Source organism: Oncorhynchus gorbuscha, linkage group LG24, assembly GCF_021184085.1.
Source record: "Oncorhynchus gorbuscha isolate QuinsamMale2020 ecotype Even-year linkage group LG24, OgorEven_v1.0, whole genome shotgun sequence".
Classification (NCBI taxonomy): domain Eukaryota; kingdom Metazoa; phylum Chordata; class Actinopteri; order Salmoniformes; family Salmonidae; genus Oncorhynchus; species Oncorhynchus gorbuscha.
The window spans coordinates 14,207,075-14,223,935 of NC_060196.1; the positions used below are offsets into that span (position 1 = coordinate 14,207,075).

General features: G+C 41.3%; 1 protein-coding gene and 1 long non-coding RNA gene across 3 annotated transcripts; both read left to right on the top strand.

Annotated features, from left to right (window-relative positions):
• Window positions 1–5,623: 5,623 nt before the first annotated feature.
• Window positions 5,624–13,110, top strand: LOC124012781 (T-cell ecto-ADP-ribosyltransferase 2-like). Of its 2 annotated transcripts, none has more exons than XM_046326738.1 (4): window positions 5,624–5,853; window positions 7,800–7,887; window positions 11,954–12,660; window positions 12,801–13,110. In XM_046326738.1, exons 2-4 carry the CDS (start codon window positions 7,828–7,830, stop codon window positions 12,931–12,933), a joined length of 900 nt encoding a protein of 299 aa, XP_046182694.1. In that variant the 5' UTR covers window positions 5,624–5,853; window positions 7,800–7,827; the 3' UTR covers window positions 12,934–13,110. The 2 variants fall into 2 exon arrangements, with proteins under 2 accessions (XP_046182694.1, XP_046182695.1); XM_046326739.1 differs by having other exon boundaries at window positions 5,624–5,816.
• A 1,242-nt stretch (window positions 13,111–14,352) lies between these two features.
• Window positions 14,353–15,704, top strand: LOC124012036. Its single transcript, XR_006834643.1, has 2 exons — window positions 14,353–14,747; window positions 15,072–15,704. It is a non-coding gene; the product is annotated as an uncharacterized LOC124012036 (long non-coding RNA).
• The last annotated feature ends 1,157 nt before the right edge of the window (window positions 15,705–16,861 follow it).

Sequence of the window (16,861 nt, forward strand, 5' to 3'; positions counted from 1 at the left end):
CACAAACATCCCTGGTACGTTGTAATTTCGTTTCTCCGCTGGAAATACGGAGTCAGCTCCTTTCTGCCAGTAGCTGGCCATCCTGACATGGTGTAGGTGTACACTTTTGACAAGGTCACATCTTTCCTTGTCTCATGTTTGATAACTGTGCTTGTGACCGGTAGTGCCTCGAGCTAAGCGGTATGGAACATGTCCACTGCATCCACCCTCCTTTGCCTTTCTCTTGTACATGGCAGTCTGGATAATCCATCTGCATTTGTGTGGAGGGATGACGGCTTAAACTCAATGTCATACATATGACTGGCAAGGAACAGGGCATATCGCTGTAACCTGGCTGCTGTCATTGCCGGAATGCCTTTCTTTGGACTGAAAATGGAAAGCAACGGCTGGTGATCTGTAACCAGTGTGAAACGCTTGCCATATAGGTATGCGTGGAATTTCTTGACGCCCCACACTAGTGCCAGTGCTTCTTTGTCAATTTGTGAGTAGTTTTTCTCTGCATCATTCAATGTTCGTGACACAAATGCAACTGGCCTCTCTGACCCATCTTTCAGTGTGTGTGAAAGGACTGCCCCTAATCCATAAGGGGACGCATCACAAGCCAACTTCACTGGCATTTCAGGGTCGTAATGCTTCAGGACCTGTTCAGATGTTATGAGCCGTTTTGCCTCCAGAAATGCATTTTCACATTGCTCTGTCCACCGCCATGTCCTATTCTTTTCCAGGAGCTGATTTAGAGGCTGGAGTACTGCTGAAAGGTTTGGGAGGAATCTTCTGTAGTAATTGATCAGTCCCGTGAAAGATCTCACTTCTGTGATATTTTGTGGTCGTGGTGCCTGTACCACTGCCTCAATTTTGTCCTGTGTTTTGTGCAATCCATTACAGTCAATCTCATGTCCACAGAAGACAATCTTGTCTTTGAAGAACTCACACTTCTTTAAGTTTGCCTGTAGACCATACTCTTTCAGTCTTTTCAGGACCTCTTCCAGGTTAGCCAGGTGCTCTTTGTCGGTGCGTCCTGTTATGATCATGTCATCCAGGATACACTGGGTTCCTGGGATTCCTTGCAAAATCTGGTCAATAGTTCGTTGCAAAATGGCTGGGGCTGATGCAATGCCAAACACCAGGCGGTTATACCTGTATAGCCCTTTGTGTGTGTTTATTGTCAGGTACTGTTTGGAACTCTCTTCAACCGGTAGCTGCAGGTAAGCCTGTTTCAGATCGATTTTACTGAGGTGTTTCCCACCAGCTAGTGCAGCAAAGATGTCATCTAGGCGTGGTAGGGGGTATTGGTCCACATGCAACATTGGATTCACAGTTACCTTGAAGTCCCCACACATTCTAACAGACCCGTCTTTCTTCACAATAGGATTTCTGCTTCCACCTTTGGTCTCAGGGAGTATGGAACAGATCTGGCTTTGCAGAATTTTGGGGTTGCATCATCTCTTAGTACAAGTTTTGCTGTGAAGCCTTTTACTGTTCCCATCTGATCACTGAAAACTGTATTGTATTTATTCCGCAAGTGTTCCAGTGTTTGGTCTGTGCCTTTCTCTTTGGACTGGAACGTGTGGAGCATTTTCAAGTCACACCAATTCAGCTTTATTTTTGAAAGCCATTCCCTGCCAAATAATGGGGGGCCAGTTCCAGGCACCACATACAGCTGTAACTGCTGTGTTTGCCCCCCATAATGCACCCTGACCTGCAACGCCCCCATTGGGCTCAATCTCTCTCCTGAGTATGTCTTCAGCAACACATTTGTGTTCTTCAGCTTGATAGCCTTAAAGTGCTCATTGTAGACAGTAGTGGAAATAATAGACACTGCAGATCCTGTGTCCAGCTCCATTTTGAGGGGTTTGCCTTCGATATCTGGTGTCACCCATATTATACTACTGCTGGGAGAAGTCACTGTGTTTAACTCCATTGTACCAATTAATCGTTCATCTGAATCACTGCCACTGTTCCCTGCTAGTGCATTCACAGACCCTTTAATTTTCTCAGTTTTCCTGTTGTGACTGAATTTGGCTTTGCATGCTCTTTGAATGTGCCCCCTTCTACTGCATTTGTGACAAATTTCGTCTTTGAAACGGCAGTCCTCTGCTCTGTGACCATCTCTGTCACACCTGTTGCATTTTTCGGCCACACGGGGGCGTTGTCGACTGCGTGAAAACTTGTGCAGGGAAATTTGTGACAGGTCGGTACTTCTTTTACTTTGCAACTCAAAAGTATCTTTATTCGCGATTTCCATAGCCACAGCAATTTCAACAGCCTTTGCAAATGTGAGCTCTGATTCTGTGAGCAAACGTTTTTGAATGTGTTCATGTTTCAGTCCACAAACAAATCTATCCCTTAATGTGTCATTTAGGTTCTCTCTCAACTGGCAATGTTCAGACAGTTTCTTCAACACTGCTACATATGTATTAACACCCTCCCCCTCATTCTGATCTCTCTTGTGGAAACAAAAACGTTCCGCGATGAGGAGTGGTTTAGGTGATAGGTGATTTTGCAATATCTCCACAATCTCTGTGAATGTTTTATTTGAGGGCTTCAAAGGGGCAGTCAGATCTCTTAGCAAACTGTATGTTTTTGGGCCAATTAAACTCAACAACGCTGGCACTCTCTTGTTATCAGCAATGTCGTTTGCAATGAAGTACTGTTCCAGTCGTTCAATGTAAGTTGCCCAGTTTTCTTGCGTGTCATCAAACACATCTATTTTCCCGATGCTAGCCATTCTCTTTACCTCCGGCTCCACGGGTCTTTGATCTGCCGCCTCGTTCTCGTCAGCTCTCCCCTCGTCCTCACTGCTTGCTAGCTGTTGTGCTAAAGAGTCAAAATCTTCCTCTCTTCCTACGAACTCCATCTGTATTCGTGATGCACACTGCAGGTAATCATCCTCGTCGCCATTGTAGTGTCTTAACACTTAGTACTTATTTATGTAATAAGAAAGACTCTGAATACAAGCAATTGAACTGGAGCTTCACATTTACTCAAACAGGTTAGTACCAGAATAACATAGAACAATACTGCGCATGACCAAGGGCGCTTCATCCTTAAAGGGGACATCAGTAATTAACAGAACATAACACTTTTAATTGCTAGAGTTATTATACATCCTGATAGTAGTCGTTTCGCAGGTGGTTCGTACGGGCAGTTATACAGGACAGCTGTTTCTCAGGAGCCTGGTGGTGCAGTTACCTCTTTTTGGAGGGAGCAGGTTATTCAGTGGATGGTCAAGAGTGTGCATGTCCTTCACCAGATGCACTGCAGCCTGCTCTGCAGTGAGGGGAGCTGTGGTTGGACTGCTCCAACCCTGGAGATGATCCTCAAGGCCCTCCTCTGCATCCTGTCTAGTTGGGCCTGGGGCTTTTTAATGCATCCAACTAACAGCACTCCACCGTTTTCCAGACAAGGTCTGACCAGTATAGTATAGACTGACCAGATCTTCAGTGGGTAGGCCATTTCTGGCAAGACCATTCAGAAAGTGCAGGCATTTTGAGGCCTTCCTCACTGACTGCTCCACATGTGTGTCACCACTGAGGTTAGAGTCTAGATGAAAACCAATATACTTGGTTGTTGTTACCACTGGTACTTCCTGTCCTTCTAGGATTAGTGGTGCGGGTTGTGGATGGTCTCTAGAAATAACATATCTTAATTTCCACGGACATTTTCCCATTCAGGAGCATGTTGTTGGATGTGGCACACTCTTCCAGCTGCTTTGCCTCCAAGCCCATGGACATTTCCTCTTTGATGCTGGTTAATGGTATGGCTCGGGACAGCCCTACATCGTCCAGTGTCCAGAGTGTCACTGAAGACAACTTTTCAGGTGGACTTGTGAAGGAGAAACAGATATGGTGAAACCACGCCCCCCTGTGGCACACCAGAGTTGACCTCTGACCAAGTGCTAAAAGTGCCATTTGTCATCACCCCCTGCATTCTTCCTGTGGTGTAGCTGTGGAGCCAGCCTAGTAACCTTGGACAGAGTTCAGTGTCAGACAGATGTTGCAGGAGCTTTGCGTGATCTACTCAGTCAAAGACTTTGGACATATCAGCAAGTAACTATCAGCCAGGAGTGTGTGGCTTTAACAAGGGTGGTAGTAGTGCTGGACATTTACATTTACATTTAAGTCATTTAGCAGACGCTCTTTGGTAGGTAGGCATACTCATTTGTGCACTCAGATAAAACTGTTGGCATTAGGTATTTTTTATGAAGCTATCCTGGATTTTTCCAAGGAATGACGTCCAGTCGGATTCTGGCTAGGATACAATACCTTCAGAAAGTATTCATACCTATTGACTTATTCCACCTTTTGTTGTTTTACAGCCTGAATTCAAAATGTATTAAATATTTGTTTTCTCTCACCCATCTACACACAATACCCCATAATGACAAAGTGAAAACATGTTTTTAGAATTTTATTGCACATTTATTGAAAATGAAATACAGATATGTTTCATTTACATAAGAATTCACACCCCTGAGTCAATACTTTGTAGAATCACCTTTGGCAGCGATTACAGCTGTGAGTATTTCTGGATAAGTCTCTAAGAGCTTTCCACACCTGGGTTGTGCAACATTTGTCCATTATTATTTTCAAAATTCTTCAAGCTCTGTCAAATTGGTTGTTGATCATTGCTAGACAACCTTTTAAGGTCTTGCCATAGATTTTCAAGTAGATTTAAGTCAAAACTGTAACTCGCCCACTCAGGAAAATTCACTGTCTTCTTGGTACGCAACTCAAGTGTAGATTTGGCCTTATGTTTTAGCTTATTGTCCTGCTGAAAGGTGAATTCATCTCCCAGTGTCTGGTGGAAAGCAGACCCAGGTTTTCCTCTAGTATTTTGCCTTTGCTTAGCTCCATTCTGTTTATTTTTTATCCTGAAAAGCTCCCTTAATGATTACCAGCATACCCATAACATTAAAATATGGAGAGTGGTACTTAGTCATTTGTATTGGATGTTCCCCAAACATAACACTTTGTGTTCAGGACAAAAATGTAATTGCTTTGCCACATTTTTTTGCAGTATAACTTTAGTGCTTCGTTGAAAACAGGATCCATGTTTTGGAAGATGTTTTATTCGGTACAGGCTTCTTTCTTTTCACTGTCATTTAGGTTCGTATTGTGGAGTAACTAAAATGTTGTTGATCCATCCTCAGTTTCCTCCTATCACATCCATTAAACTATATAACTGTTTTAAGGTCACAATTGGCCTCATGCTGAAATCCCTGAGTGGTTTCCTTCCTTTTACGGCAACTGAGTTTGGAAGGACGCCTGTACCTTTGTAGTGACTGGTTGAATGGATACACCATCCAACGTGTAATCAATAACTTCACAATGCTCAAACCGATATTCATTGTCTGCATCTTTTTTTTGTTTTACCTATCTACTAATAGATGCCCTTCTTTGCAAGACATTGGAAAACCTCCGTGGTCTTTGTCAGAGATGCAAACTAGTCACCTTTCGGCGAAATTCGCCGTTTTTAAACCAAAATTGGTGACATACGTGATTCGTGTAGATCCGATGAGAACGGTTTGGGGGTGGGTTTGGATCACGACTGACGAAGGCTCAGCCAATCGTTACATTAACAGCAGAATGCAGCGCAGCACATTCCTGAAGAAAGAGGAGACAACCAACATACTAGTTACAGCATCAGCGCGTCTCTGGAAAGTCAGCTTGTCAGTTACAGCAGCGCGTCCCCTGAACGATAAGGAAGAGGTGACTTTAGGTGAAAAGCCTGACCACGGAGACCGGGGTGAGAAGGTGATGAAGTGTACTTCATGAGCTGTAACCGAAAAACTACTGGCTTTTGGAAATTTTGAGGTGAGGGAGAAAGTGTGGTGAACAAGTATTAGCACTGGTAAGTAATCTTGCTAGCTGGACCCGTTAGCCAGCCAGAGAAATGTTGGGCAACATTAGCAAACTTATCTGATAAATAATTGAGTGTATGGTGTGAAAATTAGCTTGCTAATAAAGTCAGATAGTTAACATCAGATAAGATAACATTAGTAACCCAACCAATTCGCTATAGTATTAACTTGTATACGACTCCTTGCCGTTATGCCGAAAATTCTCCACACCCTTCTAATTTCCTTAATTTTGTGGCTAGAGTCTAATACTTTCTTTGGCACACATCAGAGTCAAATACTTTCAATAGAATAAACTTCACGTCAGGCAGGATAGGCAACCGAAATAAATAATTAATGTATGTGTGTTACTTTAAACATAGAGGTACGGGCGACATGGGCAGCCACCCAGAGCGACATCAAGGGGGCGCCCCCGAGTTCGGCCGCTGAAGGGCGGGTTCTCCCAGGGTGCCAAAAACAAGCCAGAACCGCCACATACACTTGAAACAAATTATCAAACCGAAAAATGCCACAAAGATCAGTGAAATGTGGAAAAGTTAACCATTCTGAAGGCATCTGTAATTGAGGCCACATGCTGCGCTTTCTCCCCAAACCAATTCAGATAAAACAACAGCCTATTCATTGTAGCCTAATCCTTCTCATTTCGTTAACTTTTATTTCCGTATTTTTTTCCAACTTGCATTGCATCAGTGAACTCCCACTACACTTCCTTGACATTGAGCCTCTTTGCGACTCTGAATGGCCAATATAAAAAAAGCTACACACCTGAAGGCTTCTGGTTGGCTACTGGTCTCTTTATTTGGCACACGTGCACTTCATAGAAACTACATTAAAGAATTTAACTTTTATGAAATTAATAATTTGAAATGTTATGTAATATCCGGATATGCAACAATGTCACATGGGGGGGGGGGGGGGCAACTGTTATTACATTAGTGGGGGGGACCAAGTTTGTGATACCCAGGAGTATAAAAGGGCTACATACCGAACGATCAGTATGCAAATGTGGAACATTGCAGACAGAAATGCTATAGCATCACAGGAAGCTGCTGAGGGGAGGACGGCTCATAATAATGGCTGGAATGCAGTGAATGGAATGGTATCAAACGCATTAAAACCATGTATTTGATGTGTTCGATAGCATTCCATTCATTCCGTTCCAGCCATTACTATGAGCTTGTCCTCCCCAGTTAAGGTATTACTGTCCGACTGTCATAGAGATGCCTCGATTCATGATTCAGTCGAACAACTCAGTCGATTCTATTTAATTTCCATCTACTCTACTAAAAACCAAAACTGATTAGTAAAATGTGTATTGCATATTGTAGCCCTATGCAGTGCCATTGTTACAATGCTTATCTGTCCAACTTCCAAACTCTGACTCTGTATGTTTGTTAATTACATTTAGATCACCACACGACTCTGAAGCTATGTGTCCAAATAATATCATTCATGTATTATTTTGATTGTCTCATGTTATGTTTGTTAGGTTTCAGGGCCTTTTATAACAGTGAATTGTAGGCCTATAGTTTGAGTCATTAATAGTAGAACTTACTCAATTAAAACAGCTGTAGGCTACTTACACTTGAGTCTAGGAACATACCACACTGAAAATATCTATGTAGTAGTTGCGTCAACTTTCAGAATAATACCTGTGAGAATAATAATAATAATAATATATGCCATTTAGCAGACGCTTTTATCCAAAGCGACTTACAGTCATGTGTGGGCAGTAGTTGTGTAGTTAAACATTGCCTGGACATTTTGTGATGAAAGACCCCTAAATGTTGTAAAACATACAGTAAAATTGTGTCTGTGTAAGTTTAAGATTCTTGTTTGCTATTTATAACCTCACAATGTAATTTATTCTCAATTGCATTTTGTTTCTCATCCCTGATCTGTCCCATCTCCTCTCAATCCCTCATTCATTGGTCACCAGAACACACAAGGCAGCCATTTCTGGGAAAATGCAGGGCCAGAGAGAGAAGACATTCATATTGATCCTCGTTGCTGCGCTCTCTCACAGGGTAAGAGTTTTGACTAAACACATTTTTTGGGGGTCATAAGATTGAAATTATTGAACCCAGATGTGGAAAAAGTATCCAATTGTCAAACTTGAGTAAAAGTATAGATACCCTACCGTTCAAAAGTTTGGGGTCACTTAGAAAAGTCCTTGTTTTCGATGAAAACATGCATGAAGTTAGTTGCAAAATGAATAGGAAATATTGTCAAGTTGTTGACAAGGTCATAAATAATGATTTGTAATTAAAATAATAATTGTGTCCTTCAAACTTTGCTTTCGTCAAAGAATCCTCCATTTGAGGCAATTCTGGCCTTGCAGACCTTCAGCATTCTACTTGTCAATTTGTTGAGATCATCTGAAGAGATTAACTCATGCTTCCTGAAGCACCTCCCACAAGTTGGATTGGCTTGATGGGAACTTCTTACGTCCCATACGGTCAAGCTGCTCCCACAACAACTCAATAGGGTTGAGATCCCATGTTACCACCACCAAAGTGCCCCCAGACCATCACATTGCCTCCACCATGCTTGACAGATGGCGTTAAAACCTCTTGGGTCGACCCGGGACGCATGCGTCCCATCTTGTCATCTGGAAATGCAAATGCTCTACGCTAAATGTTAATAGCACTCGTTAAAACTCAAACATTCATTAAAACACACATGCAGGGTACTGAATTAAAGCTACACTCATTGTGAATCCAGCCAACAAGTCAGATTTTTAAAATGCTTTTCGGCGAAAGCATGAGAAGCTATTATCTGATAGCATGCAACACCCCAAAATAATTAGCATAGTCGGCGCTACACAAATTGCAGAAATAAAATATAAAACATTCATTACCTTTGACGATCTTCTTTGTTGGCACTCCTAGATGTCCCATAAACATCACTATTGGGTCTTTTTCGATTAAATCGGTCCATATATAGCCTAGATATCGATCTATGAAGACTGTGTGATCAAGGAAAAAACAGCGTTTTATAACGCAATGTCATTTCTTTTAAATGAAAAAAGTTGACGATAAACTTTCACAAAACACTTCGAAATACTTTTGTAATGCAACTTTAGGTATTAGTAAACGTTAATAATCTATCAAATTGATCACGGGGCGATGTATATTCAATAGCTCCACGTCTTCAAATCATGTTCAGAAATTTCTACTCCAAAACATCCTGTCGGAGACCGGAAGAAATGGGCTGTCTCTTGTTCGTTTGACCAAGAAACAAAGCCTAGGCACTGGTGACATCGTGTGGAAGCTGTAGGAATTGCAATCTCGGCTCCAGGTAATTTGGTTTCCATTCAACAATACATGCAAGTGGCGCATTGTGACTTTTTCCAGTTTTCAGTGATCCGTTTTTCTTCCGCTTTTCGATAAAACACAGGCTCTGTTATAGTCACAGCCGTGATTTAACCAGTTTTAGAAACGTCAGAGTGTTTTCTATCCACACATACTAATCATATGCATATACTATATTCCTGGCATGGGTAGCCGGACGTTGAAATGTTGCACGATTTTTAACAGAATGTTCGAAAAAGTAGGGGGTAGGATTAACAGGTTAAGCACTTCGCCGGCATCTTTTCATTTTTTCTGCGTCTCACGAATGTTCTTCGTGATCCGAACACCTCAAACTTAGAATCGTCTGTCCATAACTCTTTTTTCCAAATCTTCCTCTGTCCAGTGTTTCTGTTCTTTTGCCCAGCTTTTCTTTTTATTGGCCAGTCTGAGATATGTTTTTTTCTTTGCAACTCTGCCTAGATGTCCAGCATCCTGGTTTCGCCTCTTCACTGTTGACCTAGAGACTGTTGTTTTGCGGGTACTATTTAATGATGCTGCCAGGTGAGGACTTGTGAAGCGTCTGTTTTTCAAACTAGACACTAATGTACTTGTCCTCTTGCTCAGTTGTGCACCAGGGCCTCCCACTCCTCTTTCTCTTCTGGTTAGAGCAGGTTTGCACTGTTCTGTGAAAGGAGTACCGTAGTACACAGCGTTGTATGAGATCTTCAGTTTCTTGGCAATTTCTCGCATGGAATAGCCTTCATTTCGCAGAACAATAATAGACTGACAATTTTCAGAAGAAAGTTATTTGTTTCTGGCCATTTTCAGCCTGTAGTTGAACCACAAATGCGGATGCTCCAGATTCAACTAGTCTTATGATGGCCAGTTTTATTGCTTCTTTAATCAACATACACCAGTTTTCAGCTGTGCTAACAGAATTGCAAAAGGTTTTTCTAATGATCAAATAGCCTTTTTGTCACGTTCTGACCTTAGTTCCTTTGTTATGTCTTTGTTTTAGTTTGGTCAGGGCGTGAGTTGGGGTGGGTTGTCTGTTCTTTTTTATATGTTGTGTTTTTGTGTTTGGCCTGGTATGGTTCTCAATCAGAGGCAGGTGTCGTTCATTGTCTCTGATTGGGAATCATACTTAGGTAACATTTTCCCACCTGTGTTTCGTGGGTAATTGTTTTCTGTTTTGTGACTGCACCAGACAGAAGTGTTTCGGTTTCATTTCATTCTCGTTGTTGTTTTATTATTTAGTGTTCTGAGTTATAATAAATATCATGAACACTTACCACGCTGCGCATTGGTCCTCCGATCCTTCCTACTAATCCTCTTCGTCAGAAGACGAATTCCCTTACACTTTTAAAATGATAAACTTGGATTAGCAAACACAACGTGCCATTGGAACACAAGAGTGATGGTTGCTGATAACGGGCCTCTGTACCCTATGTAGATATTCCATAACAAATCAGCCGTTTCCATTTACATTTAAGTCATTTAGCAGACGCTCTTATCCAGAGCGACTTACAAATTGGTGCATTCACCTTATGACATCGAGTGGAACAGTCACTTTACAATAGTGCATCTAAATCTTAAAGGGGGGGGTGAGAGGGATTACTTATCCTATCCTAGTTATTCCTTAAAGAGGTGGGGTTTCAGGTGTCTCCGGAAGGTGGTGATTGACTCCGCTGTCCTGGCGTCGTGAGGGAGTTTGTTCCACCATTGGGGGGCCAGAGCAGCGAACAGTTTTGACTGGGCTGAGCGGGAGCTGTACTTCCTCAGTGGTAGGGAGGCGAGCAGGCCAGAGGTGGATGAACGCAGTGCCCTTGTTTGGGTGTAGGGCCTGATCAGAGCCTGGAGGTACTGTTTCCAGCTACAATAGTCATGTACAACATTAACAATGTCTACACTGTATTTCTGATGAATTTTATGTTATTTTAATGGACAAAAAAATTGCTTTTCTTTCAAAAACAAGGACATTTCTAAGTGACTCCAAACTTTTGAACGGTAGTGTACCTTAATAGAAAGTGAAAGTCACCCAGTAAAATACTACTTGAGGAAAAAGCATTTAGTTTGAAATATACTTAAGTATCAAAAGTAAATGTAATTGCTAAAATATTCTTAAGTATCAACAGTAAACGTATAAATAATAAATACCTTATTAAGCAAAACGGACAGTACCATTTTCTTGTTCTTAAAATGTATGTATAGCCAGGGGCACACTCCAACACTCAGACATTATTTGCAAAAGATGCATTTGTGTTTAGTGAGTCTGCCTGACCATAGGCAGTAGGGATGACCATTAGTTCTCTTGATAAGTGCGTGAATTTCACAGTTTTCCTGTCCTGCTAAGCATTCAAAATGTACTTTTGGTTGTCAGGGACAATGTATGCAGTAAAAAGTACAATATTTTCTATAGGAATGTAGTGAAGTAAAAGTAAAAGTTGTCAAATGTAAATAGTAAAGTAAAGTACAGATACCCTAAAAACGACTTAAGTAGTACTTTAAAGTATTTTTACTTAGTACTTTACACCACTGTTTGAACCAGCTATACTGTAAGGACAGACTTCTGGGCCCGTTTCCCAGATCCAGAGTGAGCCTATTCCTGGATTCTCCATTGAGCATGATTTTTAGTCAAGAACTAGGCTCACTCTGGGTCTGGGAAACTGGCCTTGATGTACTTCATTTGAAAAATGCTTGAATTTGAACTTGTATTGTCATAACATGTTGAGTGCTATACATTGTTACACTGTGATTCTACCTGTATTAAAAAAGGTAACAATTCTCTTTACTATTACAGGTGACTCAGGCAAATGTAATGGACATGGTTCCTAATGCCGTGGATGACCAGTACACTCACTGTCGGGAGCAGATGTTGAAGAAGGTTGTGGAAGGGGGTCTGCTGGAAGAAGAACTGAAAGGCAGTTTAGAGTATAGGGATGTCTGGGGGGCAAAGCAGTGTACAAAGTTAATCCCGGGAGGCGTCAAGCAACACACGGATGCATTAATGGCTTATGGACATGGGGGAAATGTGTTCAGAAAGATGTTCAACCAAGCAGTGGAGACTCAGGGTGGGAATGTCACTGTCTATAATGGCAACTTCCGGTTCAAATCCCTCCACTTCCTTCTAATGGATGCCATGAGGCTTTTGAAGACAGAGAACTGCCAAACTGTGTTTCGTGGTTCAAGCAAAGAGTATGAGGCACAAGTAGGGTCAGAAGTGCGATTTGGGAGGTTTACCACAACCAAGGCTAAACGTTCCGACGCGGAGGAATCTGCTTCAGACAATGGGATCCTTTTCAACATTATTTCCTGCACTGTAGTCAACATTGATGAGTACACTTGCTTCTCAGACAGCATTGATCAGCTGATATCCCCAGCAGAGGTGTTTAGGGTGGCTGAGGTAAAGAATGTAAGAAATGAAGATGACCAGTACAGAGAGATCGTTTTGACAAGTTCAAGGACCCACAGCATTGACAGCATCCGCGACTGTTACCTCTTCCCCAGGTGAGGCCAGGTTATGTAAGCGAAAAGATATGTCAACATTAGACTACCAAACAGGTGTAGACGACACAAAAGTCAAGTGTTTTTAAAATGTCTACCTTATTCTTTGGAGAATGAACGTCTGTCTTTGTCTGTCTCACCAGATCTCCTACAAGTACGAGTCTTCCATCAATCACCCCCAAAGGCTCCTCTACTCAATGGCTTGGCAGTAGCCTGTCTGTTCTTGTGGTTGTATCTCTCTCCATCTCCCTGATCACCAGGACTGATCATCTCTGATAAACTAAAGTGTTGAGCGCTAATAGATGCGGTAAAGAAGTCAATGGAACGCAGACCGTGGGGGATAGAAGGACGCACATTCAACCAATCTGATTTAACAAAATCGATATTTGTCAAATTGTCATGTTTTATGTATTGTAACATGCCCATAATGTGCTTACTAAAGTTTGATGGATATACCTGTCTGTTTTCACGGCATAACATTTAGAAGTAGTCCCTTTTCAGGTTTAGTAGAAGTGACTGCTAAAGGCTATCTCCCATTTGTATTGACTGATAGCATAGCTAGTATAGAGAAGTCGATGGTGGTAGTCGTTTTTTTAACTGTAATGCAGTTTCTTGGTGATGATGACATCAACATGTATTCGGGTTGGCATCCATACCAGCATTATTCTCCGATTTTTACCTCAACATGGTGTGAAAAACACATAAACAATAGCCTAAATGTAGGCTAATTTTGCTGGTGGCCATTGAGATTCTGGATCTTTCCCCCCACAACATCTTTCCCCCATGCGATGCGTTTCCATGGCATTTCCATTGTTTTGGTTGAGATCCAATGACCTCTTCACTGCTTCTATTGAAAATGACAAACACACACACACACACACACACACACACACAGACGCACACACAATTGCATGTATGTAATATCAGTGCACACAGATATTCATCAAATGTGACAAAGTGCCAACCTTTCAAACCCCTCTTAGCATAATGATATTCTCTTGAAAAAATGTATTTCTTTGCATTTTATTGTTTTTGTAAAAAAATATATATATATCATGGTACGTTTTAAACAATATGTTACACATTTAGCAAATATTTTGGTATCACAACAATTGACTGTGGGTGTGTCCAGTTTTCATAGATGTCATTTAATTTTCCTCTTGTTTTGTTATCGAATAAAGAAACGAGTTGAGCATTTTTCAGTGTTGGATAGGACACCTTTGGCATTGAGATGGGGTGGGAAGGAGTGATTTATTAATTAAATGTTTAGATATTTAAAAGTAGTAAGCTTTTCCAGCTGGAAATGACTTTACATACATTGAGGTGATAAGCATGTACATTGAATTAATGATGTAAGGCTCATAACCTGACAGTCCAGACAGACAGTATGTATGACCTCGTAATATTTAGGTCGTGTAATATTTGTGAGGGTAAATTACTGTCATACCAATGAGGGATGTGGACAGAGAGTGCCCTTTCACAGTAGCACTAGCCTTTAGGTCTTAGTTACAAAGCTTTCGCACTGACTCAATCACAGCTACAGCCACACATGTTTTGGCTAATATTCCATCCTTATATGGAACCTGCATGTGGTCCAGGCTTTTGTTCCAGCCCAGCACCAGCTCACTGGATACAACTAATCAACCGACCATAAAGCCCTTGATGTCTGGGGTGTGTACGGGCGGCGAAGTCATCTGTGATGTTTTTCTCCACAGGGGCACAGATACTTTCTTCAGAAATACGCCAGTGTCCGGTCTGAATGTAGCTCTCCGCTCGAGCGGAGTGAGGGAATAGAAACCAGGTGTGTGAAAAAACAAATCAAAACCAATGGAAAATGAAAAGTGGATCGACGATGGCGAGCGCCGCAAGAACAAGGAGAGGACCCGACTTCGGCGGATGTCGTGACATGCGCAATGTATCTGCTTAATATGCTTCCTCTCCTGCATACATTTGTCAGAGAAACGGTAACCACTATTACTTTGCTACTCAGTATGACCGTGGCAGGAGGATCCCTCTGTACTCTTGTCTATGAAATGGATATCAAAGGGGTTCCTGGCGGAGATGGGTCCATAGTTTATTATGAACCACAGGTTTGCATATTTCATTATCACCTTTTTTTAAAATGTCCTATATATTCAGTGCAGCCGCCATTTAATGTGACTGGCACAACTACAGAATGATCACATTAGTGTAGTTTAAATATTTACAGTAGAATAGGACATTAGCTGTGGAGCAGGTACTATTGTACTATTGTATTCATGCAATAAGCAATAGAAGGTACTATTTCGTACATTGTAGTTTCAGACTAAATACCAGTAGCCTAGAATACCAGTAATATATTAATGGGTTGTATTGGACTGCTACCACAAAGCTTGTAGTGGAGTGGGTAATTTGTAAATATTTGTATTTTTCAGTTTATGCGTCCTGACCTAACACTACAGCAAATGGATAAGAAAGGATCCTTGAGTGAGATCAAAAAATACTACAACCAAAACAATGGCTGCAGAGAAAGCTCTCCACAATACCGACAGAACTAAAGCATGTGGGTAGACCAGAACGAGCAAGTCAATGTTCCGAGTTACTACTGGAATGCCTACTGCTGCACTATAACAAGAACCGCAACTCTCTCATGTCTGGAGGTGCCTTGAGAAATAACAGCTCAGGGTGTTAAAGATGATCTTAACTCTGACACTGCTTCGAGGGCTACTGAGTGTTGGCAACAATTTCATATTCCATTATGATCTGGTATGATTTTGAATTCATGCTTAGATTCATACATGGTTTGGCGGGGAATTCCCAAGGAGATGTTTGAAAATTAGCCACGTTAGCTACATCAGCATTTTTAAACATATCCCTGACCATAAATATTATCCTATTGATCAAATTTGTGGTTAAAATGTATTACAAATTCAAAACGTATCCTTTGTGGTAATTATTCGTAAAGCGTATGTTTGTTTGTTTGGTCACACAGAGTTGTGCAACCAAGTCTTTGTGAATGCTTGTTGCTATGAATCTATAACCCAATAAAGCTTGTTTTGTGAAAATAGGAAATGTGTACATCGACATATTACAGAACCATGTTTTACATGCTGTTGATGAACCTGTTGGTATTTTATGTCAAAAGAGATCTGATGAAGGCAGCAATACTGTCGGTGAAGATTTCTTTGGTCGTGGTACCCTCTAGTGGTCTATAAAGTGTATAAACTGGGAAGGAGACAAAGGGCCACGCTCAGTTGCAGACATAAATGTCATAGATAGAGATGTAGTGATTCATGACTCAGTCGAACAACTCAGTCGATCTACTCTGATAAAAAAACAAATCGGAATGGTAAAATATGTAATGCATATTGTTGCTCTATGCAGTGCCATTGTTACACAATTCTTATCTATCCATCTTTGATCATTACATTTTGATTTAATGTGACATAAAACACCAAAACCATTGCAGGGTTTGGTGAATCTGCACTCGACCCAATGCCAACCCAAACTTTTATATTTTATTACCTTTATTTTAAGAAGGAAAACATATTGAGACCTAGGCCTCTTTTGCAAATGTGCCCTGTATATACACAACATAAATATATACACATACACACACACACACACACACACATTAACCTTTTGATACAGGATGCAGTGATGAGTATCAAAACTGTCATCTGTAACCAAACGAAGGGCACTATGGTAGATGGCATCCAAAGGTTTAAGAGTAGCAGCATCTGATAACTAATATCACCATAATCAAGAACAGATAAAAAGGTTGACTGAATAATCTGCTTCTCACTGCTTAGAGAAAGGAACAATCTGTTTCTGTAGAACAACCTTAGCTTCTTAACCAGCTCATCTATTACTGAACAAAAATATAAAAGCAACACAGGAGGTTGGTGACACCATAATTGGGGAGGACAGGCCCATGTTCTTGTCTGGAGCGGAGTTAGTGGAGTGGTATCAAATACATCAAACACATGGTTTCCAAAATAAGAAAACATGGAAAGACCAGTCCTAGCTGGCGCAAACCACAGAGACGGGAACAATCACCCACCACATACCTAAAGAATATGGCTGCCTAAATATGGTTCCCAATCAGAGACAATGATAAACACCTGCCTCTGATTGAGAACCACTCCAGGCAACCATAGACTTACCTAGAACACTCAACTGAACACAACCCCATAGACTACAAAACCGCTAGACAAAACAAGAC

What these genes read in the sequence shown, in the direction of transcription:
- LOC124012781 (XM_046326738.1), top strand. Translation starts at nt 7,828, where the DNA reads ATGCAGGGCCAGAGAGAGAAGACATTCATATTGATCCTCGTTGCTGCG. An exon ending in TTGCTGCGCTCTCTCACAGG is followed by an intron (nt 7,888 to 11,953) that starts GTAAGAGTTTTG and finishes TTACTATTACAG; the next exon opens with GTGACTCAGGCAAATGTAAT. An exon ending in GACTGTTACCTCTTCCCCAG is followed by an intron (nt 12,661 to 12,800) that starts GTGAGGCCAGGT and finishes CTGTCTCACCAG; the next exon opens with ATCTCCTACAAGTACGAGTC.